Raw genomic sequence first — 25,897 nt, 5'->3', positions numbered from 1 at the left:
GAAAAATCATTTAGTTTTTTGGGGGAGGGCGGGGGTGGCCGGAGCAGTCGCGGGGGCGAACCCATCACCTCCGTTCACATTAGCCAACCTCCCCGCCCCTCGCCGCCCCACCCGGCAGCCCCCGCTATGCTCCCTCCAGGCCCGGGGCGTCGGGGACCGGGGGGGGGTGCGGAGCGGTCCCGGGTCAAGCCCATCCCCCCCACCACGTTAGCCCCTCTCCCCTCCCCCGTCCCCAGCTCCCCCCTCCAAGCCCGGGGCGTCGGGGACCGGGGGGGGGCGGAGCGGTCCCGGGGCAAGCCCATCCCCCCCACCACGTTAGCCCCTCTCCCCTCCCCCGTCCCCAGCTCCCCCCTCCAAGCCCGGGGCGTCGGGGACCCGGGGGGGGCGGAGCGGTCCCGGGGCAAGCCCGAGCTCCCCCCCCAGCGGCGTCACGGGTAGCCCAGCCTCCCCCCACCACGTTAGCCCTCTCCCTCCCCCGTCCCCAGCTCCCCCTCCAAGCCCGGGGCGTCGGGGACCCGGGGGGGGGCGGAGCGGTCCCGGGTCAAGCCCATCCCCCCCACCACGTTAGCCCCTCTCCCCTCCCCCGTCCCCAGCTCCCCCCTCCAAGCCCTGGGCGTCGGGGACAGGGGGGGGGGCGGAGCGGTCCCGGGGCAAGCCCATCCCCCCCACCACGTTAGCCCCTCTCCCCTCCCCCGTCCCCAGCTCCCCCTCCAAGCCCGGGGCGTCGGGGACAGGCGAGCGGTGGGGGGCGGGGGGGAGATTTTGAACGTGACGCCAAAGCAGCTCTTCCTTCCTCGGGAGCCGGAGGGCGGGGGGCCCGGCGCCAGCAGCACGCTCGGCGGCTTCCCGAGGCGGCGCTGGCGCGGGGCTCTGGCTTCCTGGTTACGTGCGCGCCCGCGACTCCCGCTTCTCCACAGGGACCAGAGGGCCGGGCCCGCTGCCGTGAGACGTGTCCAGCTCCGCGCGCCTCATGGCCGCCGCCAAACCCCGCCGCCCCGCGGCCTCGGCGGCGCACGCGCACGGGCGCCCCGCGGGGGTCACTCCGGGCCCCGCCCCGCGGTGGGCGGGGCTGCGCCTCCCGGCCGGCCAATCAGCGGGCGGCCCTGCGCCGGCCTCCCCCGCCGGCCTCCCCCGCGGGCCGGGCGGCGACACGTGCGGGTGTTTGCGTACGTGCGGCTCCCGCGGGGCGGGCAGGGCAGGGCGCGCGGCGGGGCGGGGCGGGGCGGGGCGGGGGCGGCGGCCGGGGGCGGCCCGCGGCCCGGGCAATCTAAATTCCCCGGCTCCGGGCCGGCGGCGCACTCGTACCTCCCGGTCCGCGGCGACTGCCCCGCCGCTCTGCACTGGCCCAGGGCCTCCGGTCCTCTGCGTCAGGCGGAAGATGCAGCTGCTGGACTGCAACCCGGAGGTGAGACGCGCCCCTTCCTTCTCGGGAGGTCCGTGTGTCTGTCTGTCGGGGGCAGTAGCGAGGGGACTGGGCGCCGAGCGCGGCCGGGTCAGGCCTCGGGTTAGATCTGGGGCGTGGGGGCGTCCGTGCAGCCGCGGGCGAGGCGGGAGCGGGACCCGGAGCGCGAGCGGGAGCCTGAGCTGCGGTTCTGCCCCGGCAGGTGGATGGCGTGAAGCACCTGCTGGAGGCCGGGGCCTCGGTCAACGCGCCGCCGGACCCCTGCGAGCAGGCGCCGGTCCACTTGGCCGCGGGTGGCGGCCTTGCTTGCTTTCTTCTGTGGCAGCTGCAGATCGGCGCCGACCTCAACCAGCAGGTAACTAGGTTACGGACCGTGGCCGCGAGCCCCCCGCTCCACGCACCGCCGCACGGACGGCTGCCGGCGCCCCAGTGCTGCTGCTGCCCTCGTCCTCCATCAGCCCGTGGCCCAGGTGCCCGAGAGAAATACTCGAGCGAGACGCTTCCGTGGTGAGATTTTCTCGTGGCCACGTTAGGAAGGTGGAACAGGAAGCCAAAGTTATGACTCAGCTCAATTTACCTAAATATTTCAATATGCAAGCAGTGTAAAAAACATTGCATACATCTTTTTTTTTTTAATTTATTCATTCATGAAAGACACACACAGAGAGAGAGAGAGAGAGAGAGAGAGGCAGGCAGAGACACAGGCAGGCTCCATGCCGGGAGCCTGATGTGGGACCGGATCTCAGGGCTCCAGGATTACGCCCTGGGCCAAAGGCAGGCGCCAGACCGCTGAGCCACCCTGGGATCCCCCATCTTCCGTTTTCTTCTCAGACCTGCCTGGTATGTATGTTGCATTTACAGCCCGTTTCAGCTCGGTCTGGCCACATTGGTCTGGCCACATTTCAGGTGCTCGTTAGGCACCGGCGGCTCCTGGCTGCCACACTGCACAGCGCACACAGGTCTACAGTTTATTTCAAAGGGAGCAGTTGCTACATGACTAGGTTAAAAGGGTCAGTACAGTAATTACTTAAATAACGGTTGTGAGGCAAACTCATAACCATGAGAGCTTTCTGCAGAACTTTACGATCTTATATTGAATTTAAAGTAGAGTGAATTTATTTACTTTTACTTTTTTAAAGATTTTATTTATTTATTCATGAGACACACACACACAGAGGCAGACACTTAGGCAGAGGGAGAGAAGCAGGCTCCCTGCGGGGGAGCCCGATGTGGGCCTCCATCGCAGGACCCCGGGATCGCGCCCTGAGCCGAAGGCGGACGCTCAGCCATTGAGCCACCCAGGCGACCGGTAAAGTAGGGTGAATTTAAATTGTAAACTGTTAAAAAATTTAAAAAAAAAATAAATTGTAAACTGTTTTACCTCTGTAAAACTCTACTTCACTTTTATTCACTTAAATTTTAATGTATGGAGCTGTGGCTGCATGTGTTTTTATTTATGGAAATTTTGCATTTGACAGAACACAAAGTGGACTTTATTAAAAAATTTTTTGAAGTAAAAAACTTCAGTACAATGTAGTTCTCACTGGCTTCCTTAAACAGTCATTAGACTTCCCCTGCCACCTTCCACAGAAATTGTTTTGGGGAGAGGCTAGAATGTACTGTCTTATCTTTAAGGATGTTTTTGGAGAAGCACCACTACACAAGGCAGCAAAAGTTGGAAGTCTGGAATGCCTTAGCCTGCTTGTAGCCAGTGATGCCCAGATTGAGTAAGTATAAAGTCAGTGGTTTCAAATTTCACATTTTCTTGGATTAAGCTAATCAGACTCCTGACTCCTGAAGCATAATTATGTACTTTAAAAAAAAAATGATGCTTGCCTAATTGACCGTTTAGTTATTTAAATGTTAACTTAGGCTGTTAACAATACCTAATACTATTAAATTTTAGTAAAAAATGGATCCTTAGCAATCGGAGGTGAAGTTCTTTTCATCTGACAGTATTACATCTTAGGTTTGGTTTGGGATAATCCCTTCTATAAAAGTTCATATTGATTTCCTTTGAGTATTACTTACTAGATTGAGCACAGAACACACTTTTATCTATTCAGAAATGGAATGTTCACTGTGCTGAACTCTGTGCTAGCCACTGAGCATGCAATAGGAGGGGATATTGGAATTTCTTGGATTCCTTTACTACTTGTATTCTGAAACCAACATTTGTATGACTCCAAAGCTCTTTTGTAGAGAGAGATTATTTAAAAAAAAAAAAAGGCTAAACAATTGTCAATTTTTATGTAACTCAATTTTTGTCTTAAATTCAGTTTATGTAATAAGAATGGGCAAACAGCTGAAGATCTTGCGTGGGCATGTGGATTTCTAGAATGTGCCAAGTTTCTTACAACAATTAAATGTATGCAGACAATAAAATCGAGTGACCGATCCAATAGAGATCACTGTGTTCCAGTGCTTAGACAGAAACGAAGTTTTGGAAGTGCAGAAAATACAACTGGAAAAAGGAAATGTTGGTATGTAACTCAGTTGTTTTCTTCCTTCCTCGGGGATTGCTTATTCAGCACAGTTAATTTTTTTCATTTAGATATTGGCAGTCTTATTTCAGTGTATCTTTTTATTTTCATGAACAATTTTAATACTGGTTGTAGTAACTACTGCTGATTCTAGAAACAGGAAATCATCCTGCATGATGGAAGGATGGGGAGAAAGGCTTTTTAAAAAAGTTTCTAATGTCACTATGTTTTATCACAGATTCATGTTGGTTCTGAAAAGTTCTGAAGAAAGCCTTTACTCCGTACAGATCTACTGCTCAGCTCTAAGCTATGGCTTTTGGCTCACCAGGTGTATCTCCCAACTCCTTCTAAGAAGGAGGAAAACTTTCTTCTAAGTGAAGATAACATTTAAGAATACATGTTTTTACATGCTTGTAATATTTTGGTTGTGTGTGCTTTTTGTCTTTTAAGTTATTAAAGAATGTCTAAAGAATAAACTTTTCTTTGTGGAGTATCTACAGCCTTTGAAAAAACTTGTACTTTAAACCATCAAGACTACACCCAGGATTTAACTGAAGTTAAACTTAGTCTTTATTAACAAATTTATAATACAACTTTACTACAGTATTTGAGTCTGGGATACTTTAAAAAATATTCGGTCGCTGAGGAAGACATAAATTATAGTAAGCATCTTTGTTCCAAAAGTCTGGGCCTTTCCATCCACACCAGCCCTAGATTTGGGAGAAGGGATAGGAAAACCTTTTACTAAATTATAGGATTACATGATCAAAATAGTAACATTTTACAATCCTGTTCTGTCAACTGGATCCCAGAAAAGACTCTATCTATATAACTCAAAGATCTGAACTCTATAAAGCACAGAAAAGTAACATACTTGGGTCCATTTCAGATAGAGTTAAAAAAAAATGTCAATTCTATAGTATTTAACCAAAGAAATGTTAAAAAAAGAAAAAGCTTCGTTATGGTAACATTACTCCAGATACCACACTTTTATTGATTCCAAGTTTTATGATTCTGGTAGCCAATGGCAGGTAATAAATAGCTGAATGGGCAATCTGCTTTTGTGATCCATTAAAGGCTGTTCTAGGGATCATGATGTGCATCTCAGCTACGAGGAAATGTGGCAGGGAGAAATCTGCTGGCCTCTTGAATTGCCCTTCACTGTCCTTCCACTTTCCAATCTTTTCCATCCTTTTCCCCAGCAGAGAAAATTACTTTCAAACAAAAATCTCACTGTGAATACAAAAGTCTATCAAATTTCCTCTAGGGCCGTCAATTTTCTTAAAGACCCAGCTAATGACTAGTCTGAGTTCTAGCATTCCGAAATGAAATGCTTTGCTTGTGAGGAGGCCAGACAGAACTCTTAAAATAAATACCACCCAGTGAGTGACAAGTGCTGTGGTCTTACTCTTTCGCCTAACTCTGAAGCTGCTGTGTACTCTGCAGTGATCTAGAGCTGAAGTTTATGGTTTATGGTTTCTACGTGTTAGAAGATAGCATGTTAGCTTTATTTTGTAGTGTGGAGATTGGAGGGCTGAGTTAGAGATGCTCTTTAGGTTTTGTGGTTTTCTGATTGCAAAAACAAGATACACATTATAAAAGTTCAAATGAAAGTAAAAATCAAATCCTCCATCAGTCCTATTTCCTTGTTCCCATGTAACCACAAAATTTGTGTTTTTTTTTCTGACTTTGAGACCTGTTTCTATACGTACTTTTTTTTTGTTATCTTTCTTAGCAAAAGCTTTTCTAATAAATTTAATGTGCTAAAATCTGTTTTCTTCTGGATGAATAAAGGCTTATACTATCTGTTTTAATCTTTTAGGTCTTTTCCACGTAACCAGACTCAAATTACATTAAGGAGAAGTGAGTAGAGAGGGTGCCCAAACCAGAAACTGATGAGAGTAGATAGAGGAGCCATGCTCTTTTTCTTGAGGCAACTAGTCTGGGAACTTCAAATGGGAAAGTTCCACAAGACGGTAGACAGGTTGCTCAGAGGCAGAACTTTCCCTACGGGGCCCTTGCTAGACTGAATGTTTGTGTCCTTCCAAAATTCATGTTGAAACCTAATGGCTGATACCTAAGGTGATGGTATGTGGAAGCGGGGCCCTTAGGAGGTGACTAGGTCATGAGTGTGGAGCCCTCATGGATGGGATTAGTGCCTTCATTAAAGGAGGCCCCAGAAAGGTCCCCGATCCCTTCCACTTTGTGCAGACACAGTGAAAAAGACTGATGTCTGTGAACTAGTTAAGTGGGGCTCACCAGACCAAATCTGCTGGTGCCTTGGGTTTCCCCACCTCCAGAACCGTGAGGAATAAGTTTCTATTGTTTCTAAGCCACCTGGGCTATGGTGTTATAGCAGCCCAGGCTATAAGACACTGCTCTAGATTCTTGAGTCAAGTGAGGAGTCAATAGTTCTAGTGATGGCCAGGCCTTGGCTTCATGGTGCCTTGTGCTAACAGGGCAAAGGGTTTTCTAACATTGAAAATTCTTCAGAAATAGAACTAGCAAAGAAGGACAGTACAATCCACAGAGAAAGTAATCCAGGACAATGCCTTATTCTATCCAACTGCTTCAGAAAACACTACCTACACACTTCCATGTACTGCAAAGTTCCTTTAACCAGCCAGAAAGCAGTAATTTTATGATCTATATCACACTTTTAATTAAAATGATTAAGGCTTCCCATTGCCTCTAAGATCAAATCTAAATGCTCTTTTTCTCTGCCTGGCTCACAATTTTAGTTCTTGCCTCTCCCTCCAGCCAAACCTCTTCGACAGCTCTAATCATGTTAAGACTGCTTAGTTCTGAAAACATGTCTGACGTCCTTTCACTGTCTCTAAGGGATCCCCAGTAGGGGGAGCAGGCAGTAGGCATCAGCCTTGTTGTGAACTCCACCTTAGATAACCATATTTTTTTCTTGGGAATACTTTTTTAGATTGCTTCTGTCTTCTACACTAGACTAAGAGCTTCTTAAAGACCTTTGTAATGCCCCTATTACCTTGGACAGTGGATGGCACATATTAGGTACTTAATGCTGAATAGGTGGATACTTTGCTACATAAAGAGAATAAATACTGATCTCATTTTCATGTACTAGCCAAAAACATTTCATAGATTTAAAAGTCCAAATGTTTTGAAAGAAAAATGCAGGACACATTTATATCCTGTTAGTATTTCTAGTCTTATCGCTGGTAAAATACTAAACTGGCCTATAAAGAGTTCAGCTATACATACCCCAAAGCTCTTTACATACTCAAACCCCTTATCCTTAGGGCTTTGGTAACCTCATGCAGTTACATTCTTTTCAACTTCTGAAAGTGTCTCACCAATGAATTTCAATTCTAAACCACGTAATTTCCCAAGAATTGTGTTTTTTTAAAAAAAGGACCTAATTAAATTATAACTTCAGAGTTTAGAGAAAGCTATTTCTTGGTATTAATGATATTGACTTAAGTGACAACATGAGAAAAATGAAGGGTAGTGGGTAAGAGTACGATAAATTCCTTGATTTGTGGCTGAAAAAGTTGTATGCATTCTTTGTGATTTTAATATATTTGGCAAAGAATATAGAAGTTAAAATTCAAGTTAATTAAGTCTTATTATACTTGCCTACTATGAGTTTTCACATGTAGAATTAGTTGCCTATAAATTAAGTTACATTTATAACTCCTTTCACTGATATTATTAGTATCAATGAACATACTTAAATTTGTCTCAAATTCAAATATTATAGAATGAGATTAAACTACATGTAAATAAATTAAAAGTAGGTAAGCCTCCATAATATCTAACTTTTGGCTAATAATACAATTATAAGGTTATTTAATCCACTCTATTTTAATACATTTGTTTATGCAAAGCTGTAACATCTCCAGAGGAATATATGAACTCTTTGTTCCATTAAGTTTAATAACTAAGAAAGTCTTCATAAATCTAAATTTTGTTCTCTGCAATTCATGTTAGTTCCCTCTTATCCTATCTTTATTTTTTTTGGTTTGTCCTCCCTATCTAGACGGATACTACTCACAGCCCTGGAAATACCTCGAGTGTGGCTCACAGCCCTTGCTTTATAATCTTTCTGTTAATGGTCATTTTGGTCTCCTTTTCTTCCAGGTTCTTTGCCATGCATCTAAATTTGTGTTAAACAGATACTTACCTTTTCCAAAATAACTTGCAGATCTTCAGCGCCTGTGTAATGTGGATCTAAAATCAGAAATTTTATCTGCCCTGTAATCTCATTCCATGCCACTCCTAGTATTGTGTGGGCCAAAACTCCTCCTCCTATAGCAAGGGAAATATGAAATATGAAAGGGCATATATGAAATATGAAAAGGCATATATGAATCTCAGCTTCCTATTCAATTTCAATTTAAAAAGATTATTTTGCCAATTAATTGATCTAACACCTTAAAATAGACTAGCTTATATTACTAAAGACCACAGATAATGTCCAGTATACTCTGAGAAGATATTTTAAAGAATTATATCTTTAAAATCAGAAAAGATTCAATCATATTTGTAATCATAGCAGGTTTATATTCCACTGCCATATCCATGGAATTACCTAAACTGGATTTAGAAAGGGCTATGAGGATCACAGTCACTGCTGTGATGCCTCTCTCAGCATATGGACAATGCTGCCTCTGCTCTGAGTACCTCCAGTGGGACAGCCCACCTCCCTGTTCAGGTCTTTCTGATATTCTGCTAAAATCTGTCTGCCTGCATATTTTATATTCCAGTGTTTGTTTGCCCTCTGTCATCACAGATCAAGTCTTATTCTTCACAAAATCATCAGCGTTTAGATCAATGAATCTGATCCTCTTTACAAATAAAGCCCAGAGAGGTGAAGCAATTTATATAATGTTACATAGCCAGCCAAGCTAGAGACACCATGACTTAACTGGCTCAATTGAGTGGCCTCTTTTCTATACTGCTCTTGACTTAATTTCAACAGTTAGCACTTCTCAGCTTTTACTTCTGTTTATTACAATCTTTTTTATAACTTTCCTCCCACCTTGCAAACTGAAAAATAAATATCCAGAGATCAGTATTAACGGTATAAAAGCTAATTTTAAAATGTTTTAAAATGACTAATATTATGACATTATTTATATTAACAATAAATTTTATATATTCTCCCCTTTACTCAAAGAGCCCAAGAGGTCCAAAACACCTTACCGATCATGACTGGAGTTCCTTCAGTCTGGAAATGATTAGCCAGCTCCCGTCCTTGAGAGGCCATTTCACAACCTTGGCTAGAAAGAAATCATTTTCCGTCAGATGAACAATTTCTCACACTAATGTCAAATAAGGAGTTTGGGAGCCACTGTTTTCTACTGTTTTTTGTTTTGTTTTTTGGTTATTGAAAAAAAAAAACCGTATAAATTTAACTAAAATATTAAGTAGTAGGGAACTGACTTGAGAAGAACTTAAAACACCATAACCTCTCTAAGTATTTAAGGCCACTAAATGTGCTAGGCCACTAAAAGCAAGCTAGAAAACCTTGCTTCTTTGCTTGTTAATGGAAGACTGAAAGTGGTCACCTCAATGGCCACGGGGCTCTTATGTGTGGATTTAATTTCAGAAGAATGAGTTTTAAGTCCTGGGTTCTTCTTGTCTTCTTGCCATCAGACAAAGTCTATACTTCCTCTTCTTTAGACTGTGACCAATCACCCCTGTCCTGTCTACATGACAGAAGATTTGGGACTAAAATAGACACTATCTGTGACGCCAAAGTGGAAACTGCAATAGGTTTTCAAGTACAACATATTATTATTGGCATTTCAAGTACAATGTCCTATACAATTTGTACTCTTGAGAAGAGAGAAAGATAGCCAGATAACAGGAGATTATTTTTTAGATTGGAGGTGCTGGGTGGTACTAATCCTTAGTACCATACAAAATTTTAATGTGCCAAAATGTTCAGTCTTTCATCACCATATGCTTCACTACTTAATTTATCATTTATTTGTTAGTTCTGGTTTCCACAGAAAATCCAAACTGCAATTGTGAAATCATATGTTCTTGGACATAATCACATGGACAAAAAAGGATAATGTGACTATATCTATTGAGATTATTATAATAGAAAATTTATTTAAAACATAAGGTCACTAACAAGGAATAAGCTAGCTATTGTCATAGAAATCAATATAATTTAGTTAATATTTGCTCATTTTTTATTTTTATTTTTTTAAGGATGTATTTATTTAGAGAGAGTAAGTGCAGGGGTGGGGAGGAAGAGAGGGAGAGGGAGAGAATCTCAAGCAGACTCCACACTGAGTTTGGAGCCTGATGCAGGGCTCAATCCCAGGGCTCTGAGATCACATGTTCATATTTTAATACTAGAATTATGGTTAAACTGTATTGGGAAAAAATGACTATATTACTTTGACACATTATTAGCTTATTGACATCTTAAGAAGAAAAAGAGCAGTCACAGATCAAATTTGATTTTCTTCTTTCAAGACTTTCTAAGGACTTAAGGATAAAAAAAAGCTGATTTTCTGTAACTCTAGTCAAAATTGACATATTTCCAAGTTTTCTTCTTCCTGGCTAAAATTAAGCCTACAACCTGCAAGTATATATCACAAAGTTTATTCATCAACTCAAAGTCTTCTAAAAAATAACTAAAAAATTTAGGGTTTAAAAATGAGATTTATAAAGCAATGAGGCAACATGGAGGAGAGGAAGTAAAAACAGCATGGAGGAAGAGAAAAGAGAGAAATATGTAATTTTCCTCTTATTTTAATAAAATGACAAACTTGTTTTGAAAGGATTTCACTAATTTCTTAAAGTATCCTCACCTGACAAACAATATTTTTGAAGTTACACCAATCAGTTGGTTCAGTACCAGCTGTACCTCGATGGATCCAATCCACTGTCGTGATCCAACAAATGTTGCTGGTTTGTCCCCGGCATCAACTAGGGCCTTTGTGTATTTAAAAACACAAAAAGATCCATATACAAGACAGCTATTAAAAAACTATAATTAGGATCTCTTCCCTGATTACCAGTATATTTTTTTCCTTCAAAACAGAAATAAGTCTATACCATGAGGTATACCATATTGGTATATACCATAATTATTAATAGTATATTAAGGCTAATGAAATGTACAATTGATTATAACTTTAAGTGGCATGTTCTGTACCTGCTGAATTTCTCTGTGTGTTGGAATGGATCTCTCTGTGTAGCCTTGGTGTTTGAACCAAGAGCAGATTGTCTGCAGAGATCGGTAAGCACAGCCCCAGCCATTGTCATCTATCCGATCCTGCATATAGTGATGATAGCCATAGATACCCTGGACCATATAAATCTAGATAAAAAGAAGAAATATAGTAACATATTAACTTAGGATAGATACACATATTTTATACACACATCCAAGCCAAGTTTACTGTTTGCAGAACTTGACAGTTAACCTTAGTTCCTTACAAAAATGACTTCAGAAAACTACAGTTGAACATTATATTTTCTTGTTTTTTTTTTTTTTTTAATGTTTTATTTATTAGAGACACAGAAAGAGAGACACAGGCAGAGGGAGAAGCAGGCTCCATGCAAGGAGCCCGACGTGGGACTCAATCCAGGGTCTCCAGGATCACACTCTGGGCTGGAGGCGGCGCTAAACCGCTCAGCCACCAGGGCTGCCCATTTTCTTGTTTTTTTATTAAATGTTCCAAGTCCTTACCATAGGCTATAAAGCCTGGCAAGTCCTGCCCTCTGGCCTCCTCTCCAGTTTCATCTTGTACCACTTTCCCTGTTGCTTGCTCTGCTTTAGGTTCAGGTATACCAGGGGCAATCTAATGTCAAAGCCTTATAGTTCCCTCTGCCTGGAACACTTTGTTCCCAAATAATTTGCAGCTCTGCCCCTTACTTCACTCAGGTCTCTGCTCAACCTTCTGTGATCACCCAGCCTAAAAATGGCACACTTACCCCCTCACCACCCATCTCCTGCTCTGGTTGTCATTCTATCCTGCTTTATTTATTTTTCAGAGCACCACTTGACACTTACTACTGTTTAAATCTCTGCTTAACCACACTAATATGTGAGTTTAATAAGAGCAAATACTATCTTATTTATTTCTGGGCCCAAGCTTCTACAGTGGGTCTGGCAAATGGTCAATAGATAATAAACGTTTGTTGAATAAATGATGAAAGGAGGAAGGAATAAAAGAATGAACAAAGGGGCCATATGATGGGATATATGAAGAATATTTCTCCAATTTTGTAACTCTGCCATTGATTACAGCCCAGGAATGCTATTTAAATATCCTTAAATAAAGGCCAAGGTCATAAAACTTCTTTCTTGTAGTATAAAGTTAAGAATATGTTTTTAAAATGTTTTTCCCACAAACTGGTATTATTTTTTTAAAAAATTAGGTAAGAGGAGGCATGGACAGATATAGAATCCTTACCCAACAATCAGACAATATATTCTCAAGCACACACAGAAAATTTATAACTAGAACATTGTGGTAGGCTGAAAAATGGTCCCCAAATGGTATCTATCTCCTAATCTGATCAAAAGTCTACCTGTGAAGTCTACCTTATCTGATCAAAAGGCAAAAAAAAAAAAAAAAGGGTGGGAGGGATTCCTTTGCAGATGTGGTTAAAGATCTTAACATATGGGGAATTTTCCTGGACTATCCAAGGTGGGCCTGAAATGCAACCACAAAGTATCCTTGTGAGGGAGGAGAAAGGGAAATCTGACACAGGAGAAGAGGAGGCAAAGTGACCACAGAGGCTGATGGGAGTGATGCACCCAAGGAGCACTGGCAGCTACCAGATGCTGGAAGAGGCAAGGGATGGATTCTCCCCAAAGCCTTTGGAGGGAGTGTGGCCCCCCCTAACACCTTGGTTTCAGCCTACTGATAGAGATTTCAGACTTGTGGCCTCCATAACTGAGAGAATACATTTTTGTCATTTTAAATACCACATTTTTGGTTTCTATAGCATTCACAGGAAATGCCCATGTCTCAATGAATTTCAGATTCATATAAAAATTGTATCATATAAAAATTGTTTCTGCCAGTCGGCAAAAGAGTCAGAAATTAGTAAAAATACATATACACATACCTACATAAATACACCTACCCTATCTAGAGGAGTTCCAAATACAGTCTGAGAGAAGACATCTATGCAATCATCTACTAGAAAGCCATCAAGAGTTATGTTGCTAGAGACTCTACATTTTGCATTGCGTATTCTGTGACTCTAGGACTGTGACAGAGCAAGATTTTTAACCAGGAAGAGGTCTCCCAGGATTTCCTCCTGCATAAGCAAAATATATGAAAGGATTTAGTATCATTGACATGCTGACTAGAGACTCCTCTGTCCGGATGTAATGGTAAGTGCCCAGCCTGAGTCTCTCCGTGGGAAGCTGGTCTGTCCACAGCTCTTGCAGATACAGGTGCTGTCCTCAGTGCACTCTGATGGCCAGGACTAGAAGTGAGCCCCTAAGTCCTCTAGGTAGACATGGTATCATATATTCATTTTTTATTCTTAAGATTTCCTTACAAAGCACATAGAGACTCAGCAGATACTGAATAAATGCCACGATGTAACAGACAATTCCTCTTGGGAATGGAAGTTGAGAGGTACAGTGAATCAGGCAGTATGGGGTGGGAATGAAGCTGAAGTGATATGGGCAGTGAGCAGCTTTGAGGGTGGTAAGAAACAGTTGGAAACAATGAGTAAACAGGCTGAGAAAACACAGAGTAAAAGCAAGCCAGTCAGGATCAAAGCATTCCCCTGGAAAGCAGCAGAAATGTCACCAAAGAGTCAGTGGAGACCTGAGACAGGAGGCTGCCAGTTACAGGGCTGCTCTGCTCTAAGAGGCTGGCTGAGCAAGTATTCCTGTTCTTGAATGCCTAGCAGATCCTTTCTTCCTGTTCTAGAGATGCCCTTAAAGAACCCCTCCCCACGCTCCGCCAATCCACTCTTGTTTGAGCTACCGTTAGTGAGGATTCACCACTTGCACCTGGGTACTTGCTGTGCAGTAACATGCTTTGGGGAGAAAATGCTCTTCAGTTAGTGTGATTTCTCAGGATCAGAATGAAAATAAATGGGGATAAGCCTTTAAATAAATTAGGGAATGGGATTTTAGTAGGAAAAATGTGGTACATACTATCTATTCCCTATCTTTTTAGACTATTGTGAATACTGCTATTTTAGGCAATGATTATTAAAAGAAACGAATGGTAAATTTTGTTTTAGAGACGACATACATTCTGAATCGATCCTTAAAACTTCCACTGGATACAAACAAAAATACCACTGACATTGATGATCAGTTGACTCCATAAATAATTATTAAACTCACCATACCAGTCTCTATGTTAGGTGGATTGAGATAAGTATGTGGATTTCTAATGTAACCATCTTTGTATGGTTCATCTGGAAAGTGATAGGCATTAGATCTTCTGAAATACGGTCTGTCATGAGGCAGATTGAAGAGGTCATGTAACTCCTAAATGAAATCAGAATCAATAGAAGAGGAAAAAGTTAAATTTAGATTCCTCGCTCGTCAGTAAACAAACTCAAACTAAAGATATATAAAAAAGGTACCTATATATTGGTATAAAAGTTGTCAAACACTTATAATTCACTAAGGTCAAAGAGGGTGAGATTTAAACTAAAGCCAAATGAGAGTTATAAATGTTTTTCCACGGATATGGGTAGAAACTGGAAGGGAACACAGGAAAAATGAAAATGCAGTGAGCCTTCAACAATGCAGGGAACAGAAGCACTGACCCCTCACACTGTCGAAAATCTACATTTAGCTTTTGACTCCTCAAAAGATGAATAGCCTAGTGTTGACTGGAAGCCTTCTGATAACATACACGTTAATGATTAATACATATTTTGTCGTCATATATATTATATATTGTATTCTTATAATAAAGCAAGCTACAGAAAAGAAGATGTTATTAAGAAAATTATAAGGAAGGGAAAATACATTTACAGTGCTGTACTGTATTTATTGAAAGTAATCTGTGAATGAGTGGACTCTTGCAGTTCAAACCTGTATTATTCAAGGGTTGACTGTAATTTGTCCGAGTGAAAAATAACATGATTTCAAATTAATTATTTACTATAACACAGTCTGTTAAAAGACATTCAGGCTAAAGACTGGTTTTGAAACAGCCTTGTGAATGAGTAAAATATAATTAACAATGACAGAATTGCATGACAGTATTTTGAAAAGTCATGATTAGAGTACTTAACAAATACAAGTGGTGGGGATTAAATTAGGAGGAGAAATTGGTGGTAGGAAACCAAAAATATGGCATCAAAATTAAAATGCACATACACGTTTAAAACGTGTAAAATTTTCCCAACTATATAAAAACATGACCGTTCCTTTGTAAAGCCTGACATTTTCTTTTTCGTATCTCCTAAGTCCTCTCTCAGTTGGAATGGGACCATCTGGTGCCTTTGTAGGTCAATTCTACCAGCACTAACAGACGATGCTGAAGGATACAGTACTCCACCTCCTCCCAGGGACAGATGAGCAAGACGCTCCCATGGTATAATTTGATGGGTGCCAGGCAAGACCATACATAAAAGATATGTACTCCAATATCAGTCATTTCATTAATAAATCTCAGTTCTTTGAATGTTGACCATTCTTCTTTCAAAATGTCTCTAATAAAACCCAAATAATACTGGAAGGTGGGGGATGAAGTATTATTATAAGTCTGACAGAATTAGCTATAAATCCTAACTTTCCTTCTCTAACTGTAATCTTGTCTCTTTCACAAATCTGAAAGTAACAGAAGGGAAAAGGAATTTATTTATAAACACTCAGCAGCAGCTCCAGGCATGTAAGCATCTTTTCATTTTGGTATTTCATTATGGAAAAATTTCACAGAACATATGAACTACACTGAATGTCTGAAATCAAAATGTTACATATGGCTTAGCATATTTTTTCATTAATATACTTTTTAAAAAGTTACATATCAACACAAATTAAGTAACATGTAAAAATAGTAGTCTGATTCTACTTTCATATTAAATCACAAAAGAAATTTCCATTTATTAGAAATGTTTAATAGAAAATGAATGATGGTCATAGGTTTTCTAAGAATAAATGTATTGGTTTTACCTTTCTATAAGCCTGCAGCTGACCATCTGGAATTCCTGATGGATATGAAATTGTTACAAGATTGTTTTCCCCTGGCAATAGAAAGTGCAGTGGTTCAGGAACCACAATAGATGTTCCTTTCATATGTTTCAAAAGGCACTTTTCCATATCCCTTAGTTGGTTATGAATTGCATCAACTAGAAGTTTACGAACTCTGTGAAGGGAAATATTTGAGTGAATTAACACAAGTTATAGTGGCCATGATAAATGAGAGTGGAGAGTTAAGATAACCCAAATACAGTAAAAAACTTGATTAGACCAGGATTATTAAATTATGCAAAGTTAAGTAAACTGTGTATTTTCTCTGTGTAGCTAAAGGGAAAACCCTATAGGTTTGTATACTACTCTACTTCCTCCAAATAAACATTTAATTACTAGATGACTCAGTTTAATAACAAACAAGGAATAAATCATAGTAAAAATAACAACAATCCTGGATATGCCTACATGATATTTAAAAATGGGCTCTGAATACTCTGGGGAGGAGTGCTTATTTAAATGTGCCAGTAGAAGAACAAAACACTTACTTTCCCCATGTTTCTTCTGGAGCAACAGATAGAACTACGTCAACAGGTAAAGTCATACTAACATAGTGGTGTCCTCCACTTTCTCTTTCAATGATGGGGGTTACAGCTCCCAGAGAGGTTGACATTTCCAGCATAAGATCTATATTTACTATTTGGTGCTATAAAGATAAACAGTAATAGTCAACTTTTAGCACATTGAACATTAAATATAAAAGGCGAGTAAAAGGACTTTTTAAGGGCCACAGAAAGCTGTATTACAGTAAATTGCTTAAAAATACAAATCTTAAAAAAAATACAAATCTTAAAAAAAAAAACTCTTCTCTGCTTCAAAATAATCTGAGGAGGGGCAGAGGGTAAGTGAGGATGAAGATGAAGTCAGATTGACCATGTGTTGATAAATATACTTTTAAACATTTGTGTGTGTGTGTGTGTGTGTGTGTGTGTGTGTGCTGTGAGAGAGAGAGAGCATGTGTGTGTTGATAAACATTAAAACTGGTATAAGTTCACCAGGATTCATATATTATTCTGCTTTTGTACAGACTTAAAAAAAATCAAAAACAAGATACAATAACCACAAACCAAAGGAACTTTAGAAAATACATTAGAATTACAAACCCATGGTCTAAAGACAGAGAACTATAAACATACACTGAACACCATTAGTAGGTTTGATTTTGCAGTGGTACGGAGTAACCACTCAGAAAATACTTTCTATTTTGAACAAATCTGGCAAAACATTGAGAATACTGGAAGCCATGTTTCTCACTGGCAAAAAGTTATGAATTGTGTGAGGGAGAAGTAGAATTGGAAATATAATTTAGATAAATAAATAGGAATGTACTGTGTGTGTGTGTGTATGAATATACATATGGTATGTATGTATACATGTGCATGCTCCTGGGAGAAATGGCTGATTCCTGAGCTGGAACATGGACAGTACATGATGTGCCTAGAACATCTTATGGAAGAAAGTAGGAAGTACTCAAAAATAGCATCAGAAGGACATTGGAGCCAGCTTGAAGAAGCTTTCATTGGCTAAATCTTGGAAAATGTGAGCATCCAAATAACCAGTAAGAGTAACAGATTGTAACTCATTGCATAAAATAGAAACCCATGCTTCCATGCCTATAATAAATAGGGAACAACAACTCTTCTTTATGGTGTAATGTCATCTAATAAATGTAGAAGGAAATGACAGAAAAATCACCACTTTGTAATCATCAGGTTAATGTTGGACTCAGGCAAAAATGATCAGTTGATACTGGAAGTGGTGGGTAAAACTTTGGTGAGGAATAGGATATATATATATACACACACACATATATAGCTCAAAGTATCTTACCACGAGATACTACTTACAAGGGAAAAAAATAGTGCCCTCACAGAGAAGGAAACCAGTAGACACAATGTTAAGAGATCAGAGTTAACATGACGACTACTAGGAGCAGACTGATAGCACACACCTCTTTAATATCATGTGCTGAAGAGGACAGGATATTACTTCTTATTCCTACCAATAGAGTACTACCTGAATTAATGATGAGGAAACCTAAAACAAACTCCAACTGAGGAACATCCTACAAGATAACTGACCTGTATTCTTCAAAATGTCAAGCTCCAACTACTGGTAATTATGAAATCATTTGATGTACAGCCCATGTGTTTTTTCGTACGTTCCATATTTGTAAATCTAACAGGTCATGTGGATGTCTCATGATGGAAACTGACCTCATGCTTTCCCCATCATCTTTACCAGAGCAAGAAAATGGTCATTCCCCTATCCAGTTCATTTCCAAGTATCATCCATTTTATCCCCTAAATATCTCTTGTATCCCTTCCCTCCTCTTCATGACCATAGCTACTGGCTTAGTTCCGCTTCTTCTGAAGAGGCCCCCACCTACGTCTCTAACATCATGTCCAGCCTATTTCCCCATAACAGTCTAAAAAAGCACTGTAGTCATATTAACTTCATACAACTTCCTCCTTTGAAGTAGCTCCATTTTTTACCTCCAGGATCTGCCAAGTTTGTAGCATCTGGCAGGTCCTCAATAACTGGTTAAAAAGCAGATCTAAGAACAATGTGAAGAAAAGTAAATTCTGTATTATTTACTCTCTCACAGCATAATGTGTCACTGTCATGTTTCAGGATGATTCCTTTTTATTTATTTTAAGTAATTTGTAAACATTCTCGAGCTGTGTATTTTTGTGGGAGCAAAGAAAGCATCCCCAAAAAGGTATGTACTGAGATACATATTAATATGGAACAAAAGCTTAGACGAGTACAACAGAGATAGAACCTCTGATTAGTCATTTTCTGGACCTCAATAATCTGATCTGTAAAAAATAAGGGAGCTGCATTATATAATCGCTCAGTTATCACTCCAGTTCAAATTAAAGGATTATATATTTTTAATACCAAGAAGACAGGTGACTTGCTTACCATGTCTGGTACCTTTCTGTCTTTCTTTCTCATAAATTTTCGTTTTGTGTCTTCTTCCTGTTCAAAGCTAAACGTTTAATACACAAAGATGTTTATTTTTTTTAAAAGATTTTATTTACTTATTCATGAGAGAGAGGGGGGCAGAGACACAGGCAGAGGGAGAAGCAGGCAGAGGGAGAAGCTAGCTCCATGCAGGAAGCCCAACATAGGACTCGATCCCGGGTTTCCAGGATCACACCCTGGGCTGAAGGCAGCACTAAACCGCTGAGCCACCCGGGCTGCCCGACAAAGATGTTTACAGTAAGAAATGACATTTTGAAAACATTTCTAGCAATTTTCAAACATACTCACTGAATAAAGCGCATTATGCTCTTACAAGGAGAACTATCAGCCAATTCTCCTGGGATGGTGTTAATATCACTGTTTGGCCATATGTACACTGAACTGTGGCAGATTTTGAACACAAGGGCATTTGAAGAAAGCTTGGTTGACAGGTCACTCAGCACATGTTTTAGTGCTTTCTTGATAAATATTTCTAAATTATAAAAATATAAATAGAAGTTAATATGAAAAATTTTAAACTTTTCAACATGAATGGTTCCAAACACATGAAAGTAGAACATAGTAAAATTGACTCCCAGTGAACTAGTCTCTGGATTCAATCATATGAAAAAAACATTTTGCCTTTCTTTTTAAAAAACTGAGATAAAATTCACAGACCATAAAATTCATCCTTTTAACGTATACAATTCAGTTGCTTTTAGCATATTGACAAGGTTTTACAATCATGATTATCTAATTTCAGAACAGTCATCAACTCAGAAGAACCTGACACTTATCAGCACTCACTCCCCATTCCTCCGACACTTACCCACAGCAACCACTAATATACTGTCTGTCTCTACAGATTTGTCTATTCTGGACACTTCCTATAAATGTAATTACACAGTATGTGTCCTTTCAGTCTACCTTTCACTCTGTATAATACTTTCAAGATTCATTCATATTGTCGCATAAATCAGTGCTTCATTTCTTTTTATGGCTGAATGATACTCTTTTGAATGGATACAAAACACTTTGTTTATCCATTTATAAGCTGATATACACATGCATTGTTTCTTTGCTTTCTGGTTATCATGAACAATGCTATGAACATTTGTGTGCAAGTTACTGTGTGCATATTTGCTTTCAAGTCTTTTAGGTGATCACTTAGGAGTAGAATTGCTGGGTCACAGGGTAACTCTATGTTTAACCTTTTGAGGAACTGCCAAACTGTTTTCCAAAGGAGCTGTGCCATTTTATATTCACACCAGCAATGTATGAGGACACCAATTACTTTCAAAATACCATATAACTTAGAGCAGTAAAACTGTTGAATGAAATTTAAATCTTTTTGGTGTTGTTTTTCTCTTTGGACTACATCCCACTAAGACTGTACAACCAAAGTACTTTATTCTAAAGTCATAGTTTTTTTTTTGGGTAATGTGTCATTAACCTGACACTTGTTTGACTTCATTTTCGGGGATTTCCTTTTAATTTACTGCAATTTTTGGAATATGTAAAACATTTTCATGGCTCAAGAAGAGACAATACATATATATTTATTTTAGCTTTATATTTTTAAATCTTAAACCTATTTAACCTTGTGGTTAAAATATTTATTTAACTATCACTTTGAAATCTTGATAAATAAATACCTCAGGGTTGTGGTAGAGAAAAGAATACTTATAACAGGTTAGATTTTAAGACATCTTGGTATGTTTTAGAAGCCAAATTTAAAGATTCTTAGCTGCACTACAAAAAGACAAACATAATTCCTGGATTATCTTCTGTATATCCTTGAAGAACCAAGAGGTAAAGTAATCTAAAAAAATTGTGATGTCTTTAAAGTTAAGCACCTCCTTTCTCTATATTTTTTCATTAATGATTCCCTTCATTGAGTGTTTGAAAGAGTTTAATGTTGTAGGAGGAATATAATCAAGTCGGAAGACAAACTCATATAAATTAATTACTTGGTAGAAAGAATTGTAGGTCTTGCTTACATTTGAAATTACATTATTATATCTACTAATGGATTAATTATACTTTGCAATAAGGTCATACATAATAAAGTATATCTTCAATTTATATGAAGTTGGGAAATATAAGGCATTAACCACACAAGTAACACATTAGTGAACAACTACACTTTACTGACAAGATGGACTTGAAAATGAGTTTGATTTAGTCTTTGTAAGTTGGTTCTCATCTTGATGGCACATTACAAACAGCCAGAAAGCTTACTGATGCCTGGGTCTCTGTCCCAGAGATATACTTACATTCATCAGGAGTGGGGACTAGAATGCACCAAGACTGAGAACAAGTTATTTAGCATGAAGGGATGAGTCAGAAAGAACATTCTATATTCTTTCCTTTCCTATTTCCATGGGGCCAGGAAATGATGATCAGCTAGTGGAACTGGCACTTTTCATTCCTTATCCTTCTGAACTTCTCTGTGGTTTCTGACACCACTGATCATACTTTTCAGGAGTGATTTTATTATCACAGTGTTAATGATCATCCCTCAGAGATATTCTCTTTCTAGGCCTGACCACACTCCCCTAAGTTTCAGATTCAAGTTACCCGATGCCTGCTGGGAATCTGCACTTGATATACTCTGGCATCTCAAATGAAACACCTTCAAACACAGTTCCTCATCTTCCTCCTCTGATATTCTTTACTTCTGTTTGTGGCCTTAGCCCAAGTCAGAAAGAGGAAGACATCCTAGAGTCTGCTTTATACAAACTCTGCTGATATTTCTCCCATAGAATTCATATATCATTCTAAAACAACATAACTTCCAACAGTGTGGGTTCTGGGGACTCAGAATTTTGTATAGGTGCAAGTGTGCAATGTACAAATCTGCATGCCTCATTTACATTGTGCTCAGTGTGGATATTTATATATATTCTGACAATTTTCTGCCAGTGGGCAGTAAAGTTTTTTTTTAAGAAAGGGGACATCTTTTTCTAATTTGTACAGAGGAGCCTCACAGGCTAGTGGTGGTGCTGGAACACAGTGCCTAAGTTTAAATCCAATTTCTAGAGCTTACTAACTATGATTTTCATTTATTTATCCTATCTCTCACTCAGTTTCATTTGCAAAATGAAAAAGTTCCCAGTATATTTCATCATCAACTTTAAAATAAAAAAGGAGAGTTTTCTGGTCAGACCTACCATTAGCAGTAGCTAGCTGAAAAGCTAGATCAAGGCCTCCTCTTATTCTGAAGAGTATATCCATAGCCTCTGAAATTACAGAGACAAACAGAATCAAAATTCCTTTGTAAAACAAAATAAATTTATCCTCATACAAATGAGACTCTACCTGAGTTTGGGTTAAGGCATTAGTTAATTCTGATTCTAAAAATTATTTCACGAGTTGATTTTGTTTTATGCAGAAAAATAAAACACCCTAAATTCAAAATCAGGGGTTCTCAATCTTTGTTCCTCATTGAAATCACCCGAGGAGCTTAAAATTACTTACACTTGGGCTGTAAGTGTAAAAGTATTCTTACATATCCTGCTTTAGGGATTCTGATCAATTGATCTGGGGAGAGTCCAGGCATAGAGATATCTCAAAGCTTCCCTATGCCAGTGATTCTAATGTGAAAAGGCTGAGGACCAAAGATTCTAAACAAATTTTGTTACAATCTTAGTAATGTGTTTAAGAATGACAGGAAAACATCAATGGTAAAGAACTAGTTTTAGAATGGGACAAGAACATTGAATCTAATAGGATGACACTGATGGTCAAGACAATGAGAGGAAACTAATGATGGGAATATGAACTGTAGAAGTGGTCACAGGGCAATTATGGCCATAAGACTCAGAAGTCTTATATTCACATTCTTGGCTTAGTGATTCTGTATTTAGAAATGGAGTCTGAGGAAATCTGTGAAGCTAACAAAGATCCAGGTGAAAGGATGTTAAACTAAATGTCAGCAACAGGATATTAGTAAAACAATTATGAATATTATGCAGCTATGAAAAACACATATGCTTTAGAAGAATACTTAATGGCAGAGGAAAATGCTTGCAACTTATAAAGGGGAAAAGCCCTTGTAAAATGGAATCTCTTAGTAGTTGTTAATGCGGGTTTATATGTTGAATTTCAAGTAGTTGATGACATGGCAAATGACAGGAATCATTTTGTTGAGGGGGGAAAGAGAGAGGAAGGGAACATCTAAGAGGTTTCAAGACTTTATCAGATACTAAAAATAGGTCTCAATCAGGCTGAAGAACCACACTACACAGTAAGAATCCTATTTTGAAGTAAGTGAATAAGTACTAACAATTACTGATCTCATAAAATGTAAAAGGTACCTTGATAAGGGATTGGACATTTATTAAAAATCCTCAGAACAGGGGCAGCCCGGGTAGCTCAGTGGTTTAGTGCCGCCTTCAGTCCAGGGCATGATCCTGGAGACCTGGGATCGAGTCCCATGCCAGGTTCCCTATGTGGAGCCTGTTTCTCCCTCTGCCTCAGAACATCATGAAGTAGGTACCATTACTATTTTTCTCTTTTCAATACCCTTGTCACTTTTCTTTTTTTCAGAGAGAGACAGACAGACAGACACTAGAGGGAGGGAAAGAGCAGAGGGAGAGGGAGAGAATCCTAACCAGGCTCCATGCTTGATCTCACAACCCTAAGATCATGACTTGAGCTGAAATCAAGGTTGGATGCTTAACCAAGTGAGCCACCCAGGTGCCTCCTGCCACATTTTTTAAAGGATGATTGCTTTTATTTATTCCAGAAATTCTAACCTGTTGAAAGGTCATACCCTTTGCCTCAATTCTATTTCTGTATATTTGTTCTGAGGAAATAATCAAAGTTCCGTAAAATATTAACTTCAATGTTGTCCACTGTTGTTCATCATAGCAAAAAAAAAAAAAAAAAAAGGAACCCCCTAAATAATAGTTAATCAATAAGAAGTTGGTTAAATAAAGAACAATACTACCATACAAATATTAGGCAGCCATTTTAGCAAAAAATAGTTTTTAAAATTTATTTATTCATGAGAGACACAGAGAGAGCAGAGGGAGAAGCAGACTCCCTCGGGGAGGCGGGTGAGGGACTGGATCCCAGGACCCCGGCATCAGGCCCTGGGCCTAAGGCAGATGCTCATCCAATGAGCCGCCCAGGTTGTCTGGAGCAAAAAAATTTTAATGACCATGAAAAATACTGAAGACGACGACAAAAGTTAAAAAAGACAGGCAGGAGCAAATGTAACTGTGTATGATTTTGCACAACGGAACTGATCACCTTTGTACTCTTCTGTAAAATGGCAAAAATCCACTATTTCACAGAAATGTGAAGATTCCCACAAAAGATCGAAATAAAATTTAAATGTTTTTATCCCCAAGGTTTTTTATTTATTTATTAATGAGAGACACGGGGGGGGGGGCGGGCGGAGAGGGAGAAGCAGGCTCCATGCAGGGAGCCCGACATGGGACTCGATCCCGGGTCTCCAGGATCAGGCCCTGGGCCCAAGGCAGGTGCTAAACCGCTGAGCTACCCGGGCTGCCCAAGATCGAAATAAAATTTAAACTGAGATGTGAAGGGTATTAACAATTGCAAAGGGAAGACGGGGGGGGGGCGGTGATGGAGAACTTGTTCTACTAAGGGGCACAGATTCGGGGAAGATCTGCTGTAAAGGATGCTAAGGATGCTTCAGAGACACCCCCCCCGCCCCCCGCAGATGCTCGGATCTGATGCGGCAAGGACGGGGATGGCAGGGGCAGAGTCAGTGACCATTGCCGGCCACGCAGTGAACAGAATGCACAGGGGCTGATTATCGCTCAGCTCTTCAGAAGTCGAGAAGAGGAATAGCCAAGGATGATTTCGAGGGTTTCGGTCTGCACAACACGGTGGAGTCACGAAAAATGGGGCTCACTGGAGGAAGAGCGGGTGTGTGGGATGAGGGGGGGCAGGGAGAGGCGGGAAACAGGGAGTCAGTTTTGAACCTGCTGAGTTTGAAATACATACGAGTTCTCCAAAGTGAAGGTGCAATTAGTGGGAACAGACCTAGAGCTCGCAACACAGCTTTAAAAGCTGGAGACGTGAATTTGGGAGGAAGCGCAGGGTGCAAAGAAAAGCATCCCTGAAGGACACTACCTCCGCCATAGGGCTTGGAGGGCCCCGGCTGAGCAATTAGGAGGAGAACCGGGCTGACACTTCTTCAAACCGTTGAGGAATCCAAATAGCACCTGGCTCTCGAAGTGCTTTTGAGGAGGAGGAGGCGCGGGCCGCGCGGGCCGCCCGGGTCACCCCCCCCCCCGCCCCCCTTCCCGCTGAGTCGGGACATTTAGTCCAGCCTGTTTGGGGCCGACCGAGAGGAAGCCGGCCCAGACCACCGCGGGCCCCGCCAGCGCCAGCTCCTTCCAAGGGCTTGGCCCCACCGCTGCTACCAAAGTCCGAGGGGGAGCGCGGGGGTCGCTGGAGAGCACAGGTACTCACCACCGGGGCTCCGTGGCGGTGATGAAGGGGGCGCCGACGTCAGCCCAAGGGCTCAGCGCGCTGGCCCGGAAGTGGCGTTACGAGGGGCGGAGCCTGGGACGGCGGACTACAACTCCCGACATGCCCCGCGGAACGTCGAGGGACGAATCTTGCCACACCTCCTCGCGGACGGATAACGGGGCGGGGAGCCGAAGCCTTTGTTCAGTAAACTCTATTGGCGGAGTCGTTCGAGTTCCGCTGCCAAAGCTTTTCCGTGTGTGCCTCGCCGCGGCTTGGAACTCCCTCCGCGGCCCCGTACCCGAGGCGACGCGCCACGGTCGGCACCTGCGGCCACGGTCAGCGCCCGCTGTGCGCGGGGCGTGCGGAGGGCGCTCCGCGGCGAGGTGGCCCCGCGGCGAG

General features: G+C 41.0%; 2 protein-coding genes across 2 annotated transcripts; one reads left to right on the top strand and one right to left on the bottom strand.

The window, feature by feature from the left end:
- The first annotated feature begins 1,267 nt into the window (after nucleotides 1-1,267).
- ANKRD37 (ankyrin repeat domain 37) lies at nucleotides 1,268-4,358 on the top strand. The gene is made up of 5 exons (XM_055315740.1): nucleotides 1,268-1,405; nucleotides 1,605-1,757; nucleotides 3,038-3,129; nucleotides 3,682-3,885; nucleotides 4,124-4,358. Coding segments are annotated over exons 1-5 (477 nt in total). The 5' UTR covers nucleotides 1,268-1,378; the 3' UTR covers nucleotides 4,125-4,358.
- A 79-nt stretch (nucleotides 4,359-4,437) lies between these two features.
- UFSP2 (UFM1 specific peptidase 2) lies at nucleotides 4,438-25,587 on the bottom strand. The gene is made up of 12 exons (XM_055315737.1): nucleotides 25,499-25,587; nucleotides 22,219-22,287; nucleotides 19,355-19,538; nucleotides 19,004-19,070; nucleotides 16,564-16,721; nucleotides 15,998-16,190; nucleotides 14,210-14,356; nucleotides 11,039-11,203; nucleotides 10,692-10,816; nucleotides 9,064-9,140; nucleotides 8,042-8,166; nucleotides 4,438-4,595 (listed from the first exon to the last, which is right to left on the bottom strand). The coding sequence occupies exons 2-12, from the start codon at nucleotides 22,280-22,282 to the stop codon at nucleotides 4,509-4,511; spliced, it is 1,392 nt and encodes a 463-aa protein (XP_055171712.1). The 5' UTR covers nucleotides 22,283-22,287; nucleotides 25,499-25,587; the 3' UTR covers nucleotides 4,438-4,508.
- Nucleotides 25,588-25,897: the final 310 nt, after the last annotated feature.

Source organism: Nyctereutes procyonoides, unplaced genomic scaffold (genome assembly GCF_905146905.1).
Source record: "Nyctereutes procyonoides isolate TBG_1078 unplaced genomic scaffold, NYPRO_anot_genome, whole genome shotgun sequence".
Taxonomy (NCBI): domain Eukaryota; kingdom Metazoa; phylum Chordata; class Mammalia; order Carnivora; family Canidae; genus Nyctereutes; species Nyctereutes procyonoides.
Note: the sequence above shows the minus strand (reverse complement) of the source record. Positions and strands in the feature narration are given on the sequence as shown.